General features: G+C 36.7%; 1 protein-coding gene across 2 annotated transcripts in view; it reads left to right on the top strand.

Annotated features, from left to right (window-relative positions):
* LOC103022574 (MAM domain-containing glycosylphosphatidylinositol anchor protein 2) overlaps positions 1-17140 on the top strand; it is a 273753-nt gene that overhangs the window by 226463 nt on the left and 30150 nt on the right. For both annotated transcript variants that reach the window (XM_049483026.1, XM_007230730.4), the window contains exon 11: positions 6888-7065. In XM_049483026.1, coding sequence (XP_049338983.1) covers positions 6888-7065 — 178 coding nt within the window. The remainder of the gene's footprint in view (positions 1-6887; positions 7066-17140) is intronic.

Here is a 17140-nt window from a genome sequence, read left to right as displayed (position 1 = left end):
CTGCTGTTATTAATCTGTTCACTCCTCGGACGCTGACTTTACAAATATTATGTGTAGCCGTTCTGCTGTTCTGCGTTTCTAAAGTAAAAACTCTCCAGACAATTAACATTTTTTTTGGAGAATAACAGCTAAAGTTTACTCAGTCGGGCGCAGACTGAAGCTGTTTGGGGTTCAGGGAAAACTGTGAAACTGGATCAGTAATGCGTTTCGTGTTTATGCCAGTTTATTATCCAGGTCAAGCTGTGGACTGGAATATGTGTTGCATCGGCCACGCTTACCGATATCTGATTAGTTAAATTATGTCAATATCTGCCACGATACCGATATTGTATCAGATCGGTCCCATCTCTACTCTCCATCCAGTACCTTTGTGTACCTCCAGCGTTAACACTGTACTTCTCTAATGCTACTGTCATTGAATGCAATCATACACAGCACAGCAATGTTCTTTGCCTTACCCCACCTCCCCCTCACTAAAATAACGTAATACTGCTTAATAAAAATTAAGAGTATAATAATTAAATAAATAAACTCACTTATTTAACTCATTGCAGAACTGACTGATGGTTATTCCTGCACTGAGATGCTAAGATGTTCCACATGTGGCTTAATGGGGCTCAAGAAATCAAAGTACTTTTCATTATATTTTCTGTTGAGATTTTTCTGAATGTTCTGGAATCATTTTTGTGCTTCCATCAGTGCATTATTTATTAAGTAAACCTGCTTGTGTAACTCAAATCAAGCTGAGTAAAAGAGTCCAGTAGAACTGGGAATTAGCCAGTGAAAGAACAACTGGATAATGTCCAGGTCTGATTCTTCACACATTTTCTGGAGAAAGTGCTCTTAATTAGCATAACTCTCACAACCTCCTATAGGGACACTTTCAGGACTCCCTTGCTTAGGAACCCCTGCCACAGAAAAAATGAAAAAGAACTGCTTTTGGTTTCATACATACATCTTGGCCAAAAAAAAAAAGTTCAAACACTCTAATATTTTGTTGTAGCGCCTTTAGCTTTGATTGCAGCACACATTCACTGTGGCATTGTTTCAATAAGCTTCTGCAATGTAACAAGATTTATTTCAATCCAGTGTTTCATTAATTTTTCACCAAGATCTTACAGCATTGATGATGGTAGAGTCTGACCGCTGCACAAAGTCTTCTCCATCCAGCACATCCCAAAAATTCTCAATGAAGTTAAGATCTGGACTCTGTGGTGAACAATCCATGTGTGAAAATGATGATCTCATGCTCCCTGAATCACTCTTTCACAATTCCAGCTCCATGAATCCTGACATTATCATCTTGGAAAATGTCCGTGACCATCAGGGAAGAAAAAACCATTGATGGAATAACCTTGTCTATATTCAGTATATTCAGGTTGTCAGCTGACCTCATTCTTTCAGCACATACTGTTGCTGTACCTAAACCTGACCAACTGCAGCATCAACCCCACATTATTTACTTACTTAAATCCAGGTGGCGATTATATTTTTTTGTTAATAATCTTTGCATTAAGTTTACATAAGACAGACTCTCTAAACTAGCAAGTAATTTATTTAGCTGTGGCTTTTCATATTAACACATTTAAATTCTTGTGTGAAATTAAATAACCTTTTGTAGAATATTTATTTCAATGATTCATTCATACATATGCCTATATTTATGTCACAAGCTAAAAGAAAAGCATATTTGCATGCAGAGCTTTTATACTGTGTATTTCGACTCGTGGAAGAAGCTGCTAAGTCAGAAAAGTTGTGTTCTCACAAATGTCTGAAATCATTATTGCTTCTACTTGTACTTACTGACTGGAACTAAACAGTTAAGAGGGTAAAACCAAATAGCATAATTTATCATTTATTCTAATGCACTACATGCAAGTCATGAAACTTTCAGAACTTTGAGTAGGAGGCATTAATTCTAGATTAGGACAGAGGATTAATCAGATGGGACAGCATTGTACCTCAGAGGGAAGAAGAAATAGGAATGCACTTTTTTAGCCTTGAGCAATAATAACTGCTTAATATCTGCTTAACTGCTGCATTATTTTATGTGATTTGTATTTTATTTTTATTTGTATTTTTTTTTTTTTTCATTTTAGTTAGAAAACACTGACTGCCAGGGATATTTATATATATTTATATATTTTTTATGTCAAAATGTTTTATTGTTTTATTCCCTGATGGTTTTGCTATTTACCCTCTAAACATAGTAGAACTGTTTCTGTTCTGTCATTAGTTTGTTTTAGCAGAAGTATATACTGCCATGACAAAAGTCATGGGATAGCAGTAGGTATATATTGATCGTAAGGGTTACTCTAGGGGACAGCTTGCGAATTCCCAAACTGATGTAAGCTGTAAGGTGTTATCTTGTTTGTTAAACACTGGCCAGCATGCTCATGGTAAAGTGAAGTCAATTTTTGAGCCCAGGCCTGATAATGGGCGCCAGATGGATGGGACATTCCATTTCTGAAGTCAGGAAGATATTTAACGTTCCTTGGTCCACAGTGACCTATAGGAACCGGGAATGTGTAATAGAAGGCATTAGGGCTGTGTCTGTGTCTGTGTGAGGGGCAGGCTCCCGCTACCTGAGAAGCGTGAGAGGTGTAAACACAAGGTAATCGCATGGCCTCCACATGGCCGGGCACGTGCTTGTGAACGCAGCGGCTGTCAGCCTGTGGAAAGCTGTGCACCTCAGTTCGACACAGTTTTGCGCAGATATTTCCTGTTACAGACGAAATGACGCTTTTAATCCACAAAAAAATGCTCTTATTTAACATTTAAGTGCCTGATTATTGTTGTTTTGCTGTCTTCATTGGGTTTTGAGTGATCGGCTGACTTTAAAGCGCTGACTCGGTTAGTGTGGATCTCTGATGCAAGACAGCGCGTGGGTGGAGGCAGGGCTGGTGATGTTACAGGTCTTGAGTTGTTTAATATCACAATATACAGTATATCATTAAAAAATATATTGAAATGTCACATTTTACAATATCGTGCAGCTCTAGAAGACATTACCACACACAGTAATTGACTCATCAGGTGGTAATGATCGTGACCGTTAGTGTCTGTCTAGAATTGTCCGTGCAACTAGACAAGCGACTCTGGCAGAAATCTCATCCAATTGCAGTGCTGATTAGTGCAGCATTCTGATGGGACAAGATGTCATGTCAGTGTTTACAGTTTACAGTAAATATATTGGTTTTTATTTTCCGGCATAGTGCAGCTCAGAGAGAATTATAATTGAAAAAGGAAAGCAGCATTGCAGAATCATCAGTAAACTGAAAAAAAAAAAAAAAAAAAAAGACAGTCAGTGGGAGAAAGCTATAAGGCTGACTCCCAGGGACGGGAGCTTCAAAAGTGCAATTTTGCATAGCGATATGGGGCCAAAGCACTAAAGGGATTCTTGTAATATTGAGGCTGTTCAAAGACTTTATTGAGTAAATAATAATAACTGAATAATTGGGTAAATAAATGATAATGTTCACAAAATAGTAACATCTGCCTGCAGCGCTTGAATGAAAGCTTAGCGCATACATTTATACGCTCATCTGCATGTCCTCGGCTTCTCCGGGGAGTCTGGCACGCGGCAATTAAAGGCTGAGGCTCTGCAGCGTGTGACCTCTCTGTGTGTCGGTAGCGGCTAAAAGGCTGTGCTAGTGAGGAGCATGGAACTCTTTTCTAGCGTTGGTGATTTAAGGTGAACTCTCTCTCTTTTTTTTTTTCTCGTGTTTTTTTTTGTCAGTGGAGAAAAATTGAATCTTGCTCCCCAAGATTCAATTTTTTTTTTCTTTTATTTTTTTTTGGGTATGATCAACGATCTAACTCCATCCCCCCTGGTGAGCTGGAATGATTGAACATGAATGAGAAAGGAGGGCTGCCGCAGTGGAAGGAGCTTCTTCTTCGTAAATAAATAAATGTCTCCAACCCCCAGGCGCCTGAAACTGTGCTGTAGCACGGCAACCAGAAAGCATGCACGTGGAGGGATGCGCAGCTATTTATAGCCCTTCGCTGCCTGTTCCTCACAGTTCCCCCACAATCATTATCATTTTGCCCTCGCCACAGCCTTTGAATTAATACTGAAGGCTGCTGGGCTTTTTGGCTCCATAATGGATGATTTTTCTGTTATCGGCGCCGGCCTTTAGAGAGGGAGGCTTGAATGGAAAATGAAGCCTTAGTTGAAAGGCTTGAACGCGGCTCCTGCAAAAGCACAAATCACCTTCTTCGCTATCGCGCGCTTCGACCAGACTCGCGCTGACCCCATCTCTCCTCCCGCTCCTTCCCGCTTCCCGCCTTTTTCCCTACCACCTCCTTATTGCGGCTCGGGCTCCTCCAGCAATTGATCTGTCAGTCAGTCGTGGATGAGCACGCAGGCTTCCAGAGTGAGGGATCGATACCAAACAGGCTAATTACACACGGCCAGTTTGGTTGAGGCTCCACCGTTGCAGCGAAGACACTTTGATTAGTGTGCCGTCTCGCTCCCCTCCGCTGCTACTCTCTTTGATCAGATTCTTCTGCTCCTGAGTTCTCCTAAAGTTCTGATGAACCGGCTCATCAAGAAAACACGACGATGGGGATTCGTCTGGGGAAAATGAATCACTGATCATTATTAGCACAAAGGGTGGTATACGAAGATGACTAAGACCCCCCATGGAAGACAGAAAGTGAGCCAAAGAATAAGCCTCTGTAAATCTCAGTAGGACCAATTACAGCGACACATCACACTGGTTACGCATGATTAACATTTGCGGGATAACTAATAGAACGTATTAGGAAAGCATCGCAATATGACACGGAATAGGCCATTTTCCTCCGTTTAAATTTGATGCTGTATTGTTCTTGAGCCGAGCTTTGGCATTTAACAAAACCATCTGCTCCCAACTGCTGCGCGTGCACTTTAAACCCTCGGATCCAATTAATTCTCATTCCAGTCAGGGAGGGAGGGATTGAGCGTGTACGCACCGAGTGAAGGGGCAGGCTAGCCTCTGAATTATGTGGGCGATTACCAATAACAAAACAACACTTTTCCATTTACCTGTGGGCCCAGGCTAACAAAGGCTGTTATCTCCTAATGCCTTTGCATCTTAACTCCAATTAAAAGTCTAATTGTGTGAGCTTCCACTGTATCGCCGCAAATTATTTCAACCTCACCAGCTTTCTGTTTCAGATAGAGCGTTCAATCAACGCGAGTGCTGCACTTGCAGAAAAAAAAAAAAAAAAACAGGAGAAAACTAAAACATGACATGTAATTTTCTCTGCCTTTGTTTTGTAGAATGGAGGGGAAACTTCCAGTGCAGCTTTGGCCCGTTTAATAGTGAGCTAGGGGGCTAGTGAGCAAGTGGTTTGATAGCTAAGAGCCGCTGCTCTGAGAAACATTTGAGAAGCATTTGTTTAGACATGAGCTTCAACTGCTGTAACTGCAGTAACCTGGGGAACATTCATGCAGACACACAAGAGACATTGACTTTGGACGAAACTTGCTTTTCCATAAAACATTTTAGCAATCATCTTAAATTGGTGTACTGCATCACCATTTACGAGTGATTTAGTCATTTTGGAAATTCCATTTCCCCATTTCCTCTCCAAAAGATGGTACCATTTTAGCCGTGTCTTGTGTTTCTTTCGTCTGTGTTTTTGTGCATTTTACTTTGTCAGTTTTTTTTTTTTTTGTTATTTTTCTCAAATCTCTTATACCAGTCAAATGACAGTCATCAAAAAAAACTGCCTTTCCAGATTTATTTTTAATAGAATTTCGTAGACTCCAAAAAAAAACAAGGTTTGCCACGCCAGACTACATGCCTCTTTAAAAGTGCTATGGCTTCGGGTAATGAAGGGAATTTTCTCCACGGGGCTCGGTTCTGCCCGGCCTTGTGATGAACCATCATCTGCCATGTCTGAAAGGAACAATTGATCCTCCGGTGATGCAGTGTTTTTATGTCCTCCAGCGCTTGTTCCTCACCACAAGGCCGTGGACTTATCCTGTCCTGACAGGCTTTTGAGTCTAGTTGTTCCTCCAGCACACGTTGTGGAAAGGCTGTAAAGGCTGTAGAAGGCGTTCTGAGAAAATAATCAATTCTACATTCTTCTTTATCACAGTGTCCTTAGTGTCCCATTAGCTATTGGATCCAGATCATAAAATACAGTGAACACAAACAGAAATCATCTTATGAAATGAGTACAGTAATAATACAGTCTGTTCATGAACATTTTCACATACTTTATGTATTTTTAAGTATTGTATAGTATTGTAAGTGGCCTGTCCATTTAGGATGGTGAATAGTTAATGCAGGGTTTGCAGGAGACCACTGAGATTGAGACTGTTTGTTTTTCTGTGTGGCAGAATAAGACCCTCAACTCCAGCATCATCTCAGTTACCTTTACCATTTCATTCTGATACAAACCTTATACTTCTCTTTATCTTTTTGTTGTTTCTGCCATTTATACAGATCTTATGTCTTATGGAATATAGTTGCTGTTGCTGTCACTGTGGACCCAACTGAGCGGAACAGCTATATACAGCTATACAGCTATAAACAGATGAGATGCAGTGTGTTTACTACAAATTATATCAAATATTGAGTCATTTTGGACTTGTTATTTTGATGGGTGATCAAAGTGATCTGAGTTATAGTAATAAATAAAAGTAATATAAAAAAAGGCCAAATGTGGCTTAATATAACTCAGGATTGCCTGAGTTGAATTTTGAGAATACTTACGTGAAAAAAGAAAAACTGCAAAAATAATGTGTTTCCAAGAGGTTTCTAGTTTTATTTTAGACATATTCCATGTATGTATTTGGTCCTGTTTTGGATTTAATCATTGTTAATTAATCATTGTTAATAAGTACTTGTTACAGCCCAGAACAGTATTCTTACTGCTGTACTCTTTCTCAGACTGGGCAGCAGCGGTGGTGGGAGCAGGAAATCACTGTGGAAGCTCCTATACAGAAAGGAGAACTCATCACCTACAACCTGACAGAGCTCATCAGACCTGAGGCCTATGAGGTGCGTCTGACCCCCATCACACGCTTCGGCGAGGGAGACTTCACCATCAGGATGGTCACCTACAGTGGTGAGTTTTACTCATACAGCACAATGTAGTCATTTCAATGCATACGTGATTAGTCTGTGGTTGATGATGGTTGCTTCCAGGCTCCACCCGCTCCTGTTTCTGCTTGTGTTCAATCTGTATCCAGTATTACATTTTCCTTTTTCTAGATTGTAGCCAAAAAAAATACAAAAAAACGATAATTATTCTCACACAACATATTTATTTAACAGCCGGCATGAGTAATCTCATTCTCATACTGTCACCATGAGAGACTTCATCTTTCTGGATCTTGTTGGAACAAACTGTGAGCAGTGAGCATGTTTGTAACACTTTATTAAGCACAAAAATCATTGCTTGTGCTTAAACTACAAATATTTGTTTTTCTATGCATACTGCTTTATGCATTTAAATTTTAAGAGTTCTTTTTAATAAAATATCAGCATTAAATTCACAAAATTAAATGAAATTATATTAGTGCTGCCAATCACTTAAAAATGAATTATAATCATGATTCTTTTTTTAATGCTGCTAGTTCCCTGGATTTCTGAGAGGGGGCAGAAATAATAGTGTAGTGTGGTTTAGGTCAGGCAGACTAGAGCTGCCAGACTAGTATTATAATATCTCAGGAGATAGAAAGAGAGAGAGAGAGAGAGAAAGAGAGCAAGTGAGAGAGAGGGAGACAGTCAGAAAGACAGAGAGAGAGACAGTTCCTGAGGTTTTAGCACAGTGGCGGTGTGTCGACAATTTGAATGCTCACCGCAAACATGCACACCACATTTCTATGTGTGCTCTCTGCTCTTGGGTTGTTTTTACTTTCTCTGCATTTAGGGAAATAATAGGATAGAGGAGTAGAGGAGGGGAAGAAGGAAATGAGAAGAAGTAGTTAGTTTGTTAGAGGTGTTAAGAGAGTAAGTGCTCTTTGAAGAGCTCTGTCTTCAGGAGTTTATTAAAGATAGCGAGAGATTCTCCTGGTCTGGTAGTGGAAGGTAGTTTGTTCCACCATTGGGGAACTCTGTATGAGAACAGTCTGGATTGCTTTGTGTGAGTGTTTGTTTGGTAAAGCGAGGCGACGTTCATTGGAGGAGCGCAGCGGGCGGGAGGTAGCGTAAGTCTTCAGGAGTGAGTGCAGGTAGGAAGGAGCTGTTCTGTCATCACCTTGTAGGCGATTGTAAGAGCTTTGAATTTGATACGAGCATCAAATGGTAGCCAATGGAGCTCAATGAGCGTTTCTTGCAAAGTATCGAAAAAAACAGGCACCAAATTTCTCTTTTTTTTCAGTCTGTGCTTTTATGGTATCGAATTTCGACACTGGATTAAATAGTTTCTGTTGTTCTGTAACTTTAAAAATCACTAGAAAAAAAGTAAGCTGTGTGAGTGTCATGGCATGACAGTCTGGTGGCCTTGTTGTGCAGCCATGTGTTTTATAATTTACCCCAAATCTGCTCTAGAAATACTGTAACTGTTTTTCCTGTTATTTATATAATTGTTGTTTGAACATCTGCAGGAATTCTGTTTGACGCTTTCAAATTTAGATTATTGTATTACATAATTTTTGGTTGCATCTGCTGGCCTCCTGTTAAGCCATGCATTGCGATGTTGTCCTTCTGTTATCACCATGCCATAGAGACCTCAATCATATGGCTGTTTAATGAGGAAATTGTCCAGATAAATGAGTAAATTAAGAGTATAACTGCCATCATTATGTGAGACATGTCAGCAAGTCAAAGAAAAATGAGTGTTACATAAACAGAAATAAGAAAAAAATGTTAATCATCAGTAAGGTACTACAGAAAAGCTTACATAATGTAGTAGGGATATACTCTACATACTTTACATACATTAGCTGAATAAAAGGCCAGTAATTTAAATTAAATGATTAAACTATTTTAACACTGTAGTGTTTTTTAAAAGGAACCTCAGTAAATCCCATGTTCTCTTACATACTGGCTTGTCACTAACAGTTTGCAGTGCAAAATGCCAGGTTTTCAGCACAAGACATTTCAAAATGTCAGCTTTGTGTATTTTTGGGCTCTGGCTGTACAGCAGTTGCAGTGCAGGCCGAATTTATTTTGATCTATAATGAATTACATCTTTTTTCAGATTCAGTGCTGCTGTGAAGAGCACTAGTTTTCGGAGAGCCGTGCTGAGAGACTGAACCAGATTTTATTCTGACAGTTTTAGGTGATTGCAACACCGGCCAACAGCAGAACAATGCTGTATCACTTATCTCCTGAAGGACACTGCTGCTGTTATCATCTTAAAATAGCATTTCTACAGTATTCTGTCTATGTCTGATTATTCAGGTGATTCATTAATTCAGTAAACGACTTAAAACAACACTGCAGTCACTGTATGGATTTGTTCAGGTCCTCCAGCAGCTTGCATGGTTTACTTTAGTGAAGCAGTGATTAGATAAACGAGGTGATGGATGGTAGATGGTGAAGCTAACCTCTCTGTCACAATAAATTATAATTTATATATTTATTTATTTATTTGTATTTAGTTCAATGTTTCTCTGAGTATTCTCCAATCAAGCTAAACATTATTACCGCCATCTCATGCTCCCTGAATCACTCTTTCACAATTCCAGCCCCATGAATCCTGACATTATCAGCTTGGAATATTCCCGTATCATCAGGGAAGAAAAAATCCATTGATGGAATAACCTGGTCTATATTCAAGTCAGCTGACCTCATTCTTTCAGCACTTACTGTTGCTGAACCTAAACCTGATCAACTGCAGCATCAACCCCACATCATTTACTTACTTAAAACTAGGTGGAGACTTTTGTTTTGGACAGGCCGTGTATATTTTATGATACTATGATCCTGTATGACAAGTTTACAAAAGACTGCTCTTTAATATGCACTTTGTGCAGTGAAGGAGACGTTAAATGGGTGATTAAGGCACATTTGTTTAGCCTTAAACATAAAAAATGAACCATGTGATTAATCTGTGCATACCAGGGGTGTGTAGAATACTACAGCTGATTTGTTACATTTTTATGATAAATAGGAAAATGTACAGTTTATAACTATTGAAAGCAATTTAACACAATGATATGTGGAGGTGAGTAGAGATGAGAATTTTAATTATTTTGTACACACTCAAATACATATCAAACTAAATCATAACACCACTGTGCATACACAATAAACTGAGGGGTCGATTCTCTGACCAGAAAATAATGTGCCTTCTATATCAATTAGGGGCTGAGCAAGACTTCTAATTTAGTGTACTATTGTAAGTGCCTCTTTAAAAGAGTGTCTGCCAGCTAATGTACAGGACGAGTAAGTTCATATATAAAAAGGAAAGTAAACATCTTGAGTGTCTGGTGTTTAAGTATAGTTTTAATCAGTTTTAACATGGCAAAAATGATACTGTGACAAAATAAATTCTAATAAAATAGAATAGATCATAACTGTGGAAGTATGGGTACGGGTTCTGTACTGTCCTGCTTGCAGACCTGAACTGTCTCCAATAGAGAATGTGTGGAGAAGTTTTTAATTAAAAATGTTGTTGTTAAAATGATGGAATATTAAGATTTTTACAGACCTAAAAACATGTTTGCAGAAAGCAAAAGACAAAATAACACACAAAACACTTCAGTGCTTGGCCTCCTCTGTGCCTAAACATCTTTTAAATGTTGAAAAGAAATGGCAACATTACAAACTGGTAAATGCTTTACTGTCCCGACCTTTTTGTTTGGAAAGTTGGCATGACAACACACAAAATATATTTTTTCCCATAAATTTTCAGTTCTGTTTAATCGAAAAAGTTTCCCAAACTTTTTTGCTATGAGGTTGTACATATTTAATTGTCATGATGAGAATATTGTCTACTTGTTTATCTTTATATTTATCTTTTAACTTTGTTGATATTTTTACGTGTTTCAAGCTTTATTTCATGAAACAAGCTAAACTAATTACAGTGTCATCCTTAACTTGTAAGAAATGTAAATATATTAGGATCTGGTGTTTGATTGTAGCTGTAACATCCATCCAGTTGCCATTAATGTATAATTTTAGCATGACAAAAATATATGTTTATTAATACATTTTATTAAAATAGATAAATAAATCAAATTAACAAATATAATAACTACAATCACAGAAATACATTTATTTTGACTTGATTTATTTGCACAAAGTCTTTTGTGTATTCATTTATCTTTCTATTTTTTTATTTCAGACATTATTTCTTGAAACAGACTGAATCATCTCATAGTTTTATCCCTCACTCTGTACGTCTCTATAATTCCCTTTTCCCCTCATTTTAGTCAAAATGTCAGTATTAAACACGATAAATGTAATTAAATGAAACATTACGGCAGAAACAGTATTAACATTTTAATGATTGAGGGATTCAAAGCTCCCTAAAACTTTCTCACTAATATATTTAAGAATAATTAAAGCACAAACAAATTACTTGAGAACATGAATAACAATGGCTGTAGCTGCTTAATACTGCCTCGAAAATCAATATATAATGAAAAAAACATAGAATTCTTTAAATTTAAGACTAAATTTGAGATTAAACAGGTATTTAATAATTTCCTATTTAATAATTGTATTGTAAAACGCAGATATTCTAAAATACTATTTATAATACTAGTGTAATTGCAATTTTGGTTAATATAATATACCCTGAATTTGTGTATCAGTGCATCCCTAGCATGTAGTTTTTGGCTGTGGTGTCCAGTGAGGATTTCATTCTAGTCTCTCTGTGGCTGCTGAAGAACTCATCCACATCAACAGCATGAGCGAGACAGCACGTCCCAGCACACTACTTCCTGAGATGCACCCTCTGATGCTGAGACGAGTCAGAGATAGGGTTTTTCCATTTGGTGTGATTCCTCTGTAGAGGAGAAGAGAGAGTGTGTTAAATTTATGAAGATTTTTTTCGTCCTTGAGATGTGATTTTCAGAATTACACAAATCATTTTCAGAGGAATAATCACACGGTCTGATAGCTGCAATTTTAAAGACTGCTACATCAAAACCTTTCCACTGCTCTCTTTTGTAGTGAAAATGATGAGTATCTTTGTAGTGGATGCTGTTGCTGCAGTCACGGTGCTTTGTTTACTGTGGCTTGTGGCATGATTCTGGTGTGTTCGTTTTTCATGTCATGTGGGATCCATGAGGCTCAGAAGAGCCCCCGTCTCTTTGTCCGCATGAAGTGCACTATACGGCACGCTGTGTTTGTGAAAGGCCTCAGATCTGGCGTTTAGAATAAATTGTGCCATCTGCTTGTGTCCTTGCTTATCTAAGCTTTTAGCCACGGACGGAAAAATAATCCCTTTGCTGCGTTCCGGAATCAGTTGTCATATCAACACATGAAATTTAGTGCTTCTGCACTGCAGAGAGAAAATCAACCGAATGACTAGAGGGCATCTTAGGTAACTCCGGATGCCTGTTTATCTTATAGATACAAGTTGATATATGAAAAGAAGCATACTGGAACAGACACAATACACCAGTATAAAAAACACGTACACTAATGAAATTACTGCTCATTACTATTTGGTTTTAATCACAATTAAAGCAGCACTAGGTAAAATTTCCTTGATTTTTGATCTTTTTAAAGAAGTAAAATTACAGCTTTTAACTCACTGCAGCGCTCCATTGAGGTGTAATAGGAGGAATAGCGGTGCTCTCGTGTCTGTGTCGGAGCTCCTCTGAGCTCAAACCAGACTCTGTAAGTTTTCAGAGGCGGCCGCAACCAACGCTCGCGAGAACTGCGACCTGCTTTCCGACCTTTAGTTCTAACAGTTCTACAAGGACTACTGGTTCATTCTTTACAAACTAACATACAGACACTCTGGCAGAAGCTGGAAAGAGACCAAATATATCTGTGAAAGCCAGAAAACGAGAAAGAGAAACTAATCCGCCTGAAACATTTATTACACTCTACAACTGTAGGGGGAGCCCACAAGCACAAAATCTCAATCCTACCTAGTGGAGCTTTAAATTAAGTGACACGTTAACTTGTTAGCATCAGGGGTGATTTTAAAATCAGAGTTTTAGGGGGACTGATACCCAGTGAACCAAGGCCCACCGATCCCCCTTTATAAACAACTATGAACTGTAAATGAAATTGAGGATTTCCCAGTGGGTCATATCAGAAGAAACAAATCAGATACTAACTATTTTATACAAGGTACAGATGTGATAATTAAATTTACTTTCATCTTTTCAACTAATAAGAAGACAAAACTGTTTGGTTCACATTTTTTAACATTTTGTTATTAAATACCCACCAATTGCAGCAGAGCTAGCCTCTTTGACTCAGAGGAGTTTAAACAGAGGATCGTAGTTGCAGTCTGCAGCATTAGCTTACTACATTAAAACAGCGTTAGATAGTAATTATGGTTATTAATATATAATCAATATAATATAATGGTGAGAGATAGTGGATGACATCTTTTGCACGGCAAGGAGGAGTCTTCCATGTTTTCATTCTTAAAATTATGTTTAATGATATACAGTACATATACTGCGCTGTCCAATGAAAAACATTTATCTACAAAACAGCAACTTTACAGGAGAGAGAAAAAAACTTCTAAACTTTCAATAGAAGTCAATGCAAAAAGAGTTTATTTCAGGTCATTTTAAAGACTTTCTATTGGTTCCTTCATCAAGAAATTTTGGCACAGTGTAAGGGACAGTTTGTCTGTTCAAATTATGTACAAAACTAAAAATCGACAAAAATGGAGGTAAGTGTTTTTCATAGGACAGCGACGATATAAACTATAAGAATGGCATGTCATGTCTGTAATCTGTTCAGAAGAGAATGCTAATATTCTAATATAAAATGTGTACAAATCCAAATTATCCAAAGTAATAAGTCAATTGTTGACAATATGTTATCAAGATGGCGCTCATGGCTGTCATGTTGAGAGCTCCATTTTACTTACTTCTGCTTAAAATCTATATGTTTAGATATTTTTAACCTGACATCTACAGTGCAATACTGTAAATACTGTTCTCTGCTTACTGTGGGAATTTTTCACTCACCTGTACACCTGCACAATAAATATGATTAGATTTAATTTGATTTGTTTTAACTTTCTAAGATTTAAAAAGAAATTGTGCTTAACACTAAACAACTTTTTGCAATACCACTTTAAAATAAGGCTCCTTCATAAAGAGTTTATAAATGGTTTATAAATGAGTCTTAAAATGATTATTATTTATGTTGTGAATACTTTAAACCACTAATAAGCTTAAATATATAAGGGCAACAGCGGCCTGCTGTTTGCTGAATTGTGATTCCATGTTAATTTATACTGTTAATCTTTGTCTTTTCCATCAGTCAGCATTAACAAATATGTTAACAACTTTATTTATTTAACTACCCAAATGAATGATTTATTCAGTAATCATAATGTGGTGTATACTTACATATTACATTTGTTTAATTACATTAAATTGACTTTCTATATTATTTTATTACATATGTTAATGCTGGCTGATGGAGAGAATTAAAGTAAGATAAGGATCCAGGCCAATGTTGCCTGTTGCCCTTTCTATTGATGTGTTGTAGGTATTTATTAATGGTTTTACAGTCGTTAATAAACTTCTTTATAAACCCTTAATAAACCCTTTATAAGGGAGTCTTATTTTAAAGTGGTAACCTTTTTGCTTTCAGTTTTAGGGACATATTTTAGGGGTGCTTGAGTTATTTAGAACCCTTTTTTCACTGCCATTTAAAAAAAAATTAAAAGACAAAAAAACTAAGCCCACACATCAGTTCTACGCTCTTATAACTATGTTAATATCATATTTAATATCAGTTTCATTGGTGCAAATGTACAACTCTATGGGACTTTACAACATATGGTTAACCAAACCCTTACCAAATAATTATCATATTATCTGCACTAGGATTAAATACAAAATACTAAATAACCTCAAATCCAGCATGTTTTCTATAATAAACTAGAAGAATCATTTAGCAAATTAGTTCATAAGGTATTTGAGTGTTTTGGTTAAACTGCTATAAACCTGTATTTGTGTATAAAGCATGGTGTTTCTCAGTGTTGCACTGATGACCTAGCTGATGTACTCTTCAGGAGAGTACCATATCAACTCCACCCCAGTGAAAATGTAGAAACTAATGTAGTACATCATTGTATTTATATATCTTAGTATGGCAATTTAATTTTAAATCATATGTATACATCTTTATAAATACAAACCTGTAGTGACATTATAAATCCTGATATCTAGTGTTTAATTCAGCTGCAAGGTTTAATGGACAGAGATGTAGGTGAGTCTCTGTGAATCTGTGAATATGAAGAGTGTGTTCATGACTGGAAAGCCCAGTGCAGTTTCTTTCACATACATCCTCTTTAGTGAGTACTTTCTGTGATATTTCCTGAAGACTTACTGTTCTCTAAACGCTTATGTTTGATTGCTTTGTCGGTACAATAAAGGGGACAGGGTGATTAAAAGAATGCTATACTTCTACTATCAGTGTGCTACAGAAAAGTGCTTCTGTTACAGTAGGACCTTGATTGGAGCCATTTAAATATTAAAAAAACGATTTTGCATTCAGATTGGCTTCTTAAGATTCAAAGCAATGTGCGTAATATTATATATATATATATATATATATATATATATATATATATATATATATATATATATATATATACAGCTCTGGAAAAAAATAAGAGAGCACTTCAGTTTCTGAATCAGTTTCTCTGATTTTGCTATTTAAAGCTATATGTTTGAGTAAAATGAACACTCTTGTTTTATTCTATAAACTACAGACAACTTTTCTTCTCAATTCTAAATAAAAATATTGTCATTAAGAGCATTTATTTGCAGAAAATTAGAAATGACTGAAATATTAAAAAAAGATGCAGAGCTTTCAGACCTTAAATAATGCAAAGAAAGTTCATATTCATACAATTTTAAGAGTTCAGAAATATTTGGTGTATCACAGTTTTCATGTATCTTGGCATGTTCTCCTCCACCAGTCTTACACACTGCTTTTGGATAACTTTATTCCACTCCTGTTGCAAAAATTTAAGCAGTTTCTCTTGATTTTATTCCAGAGGTTTTTAATTCAGTAAAATATTCATTCTATATTCTCTAGAGTGGTGCTCTGTACCCCAGTCCATTGTACAGACCCTCTAAACTCTTTACTCTACCACTTATGTAGATGATGATACTGAACTATACACCAGTGACTTACAAAACATTGAAATGTTTTAACTAAATTCTTTACAGACATGATTGAAGCCTATTTATCTCATGCTAAATAAAAACAAATAATCCATGTTCAATAGGTTTTAACCAGCCCCTTCACACGTCTTTAGTGTGATAAAGAAGCTTAAAGTCTAAATAATATTTTAAAATGCTATACGCATTTAATCACATGTATGTATGTTGCACAGGAATAGTGCTTGGGTCTGTAGTAACTGCATAACCACGGTATTTGATCAGTCGTGTTTCTGACAGCTAAATATGAGGTATAATTATTGTACTGCCAACTGGAGGTCTAACAAAAACATTCAGGTTAACTTTAGATGCTGGTGGGTGGAGTGGCATGCTGGAGAGCATCAGCTTGTTTAGAGCTGTTCATTGATTGATTGATTTATTCATTGATTGATTGATTGATTCATTCATTCATTCATTCACCAATTTTTACATGCCCTGGAGCTTTTATAATCCTATTTACAACACTGATTCATCTGTTCCAGTTCTAAAGGGTTAGTGTCTAGTGTTCAACTTGCTCTTTAAAAACTGTTGATTTCACGCAACCAAATAATCTCCATTTGTGCAGTTTTTTTTTTACATTTTGCCATAATTTGATTAGAGAAGTTTCATAATGAATAGATCATTAGAAATGCTCCAAAATTACCTTAAATTAAATCATTTTTATTATTTTAATAATTAATCAGTTATATTTAATAAAATTTGATTGTACGGGAAGATTCTTGCTTTCTCTTATAAAAGTGCATTTTGGAGATTCAATATGTAATAAAAAATTGTTAGATGATTTTTACTGTGCTAGATTAAGTGAAACAGATTGTGTCTTTGTTTTTGTGTCACAAGTGCTTTTAGTAAGGGTTACTGTTCAGCGAT

The sequence above is a fragment of the Astyanax mexicanus genome, chromosome 1 (assembly GCF_023375975.1).
Source record: "Astyanax mexicanus isolate ESR-SI-001 chromosome 1, AstMex3_surface, whole genome shotgun sequence".
NCBI lineage: Eukaryota > Metazoa > Chordata > Actinopteri > Characiformes > Acestrorhamphidae > Astyanax > Astyanax mexicanus.
The sequence above is the reverse complement of the archived record's forward strand: the minus strand, read 5'-3'. Positions and strand labels throughout refer to the sequence as shown.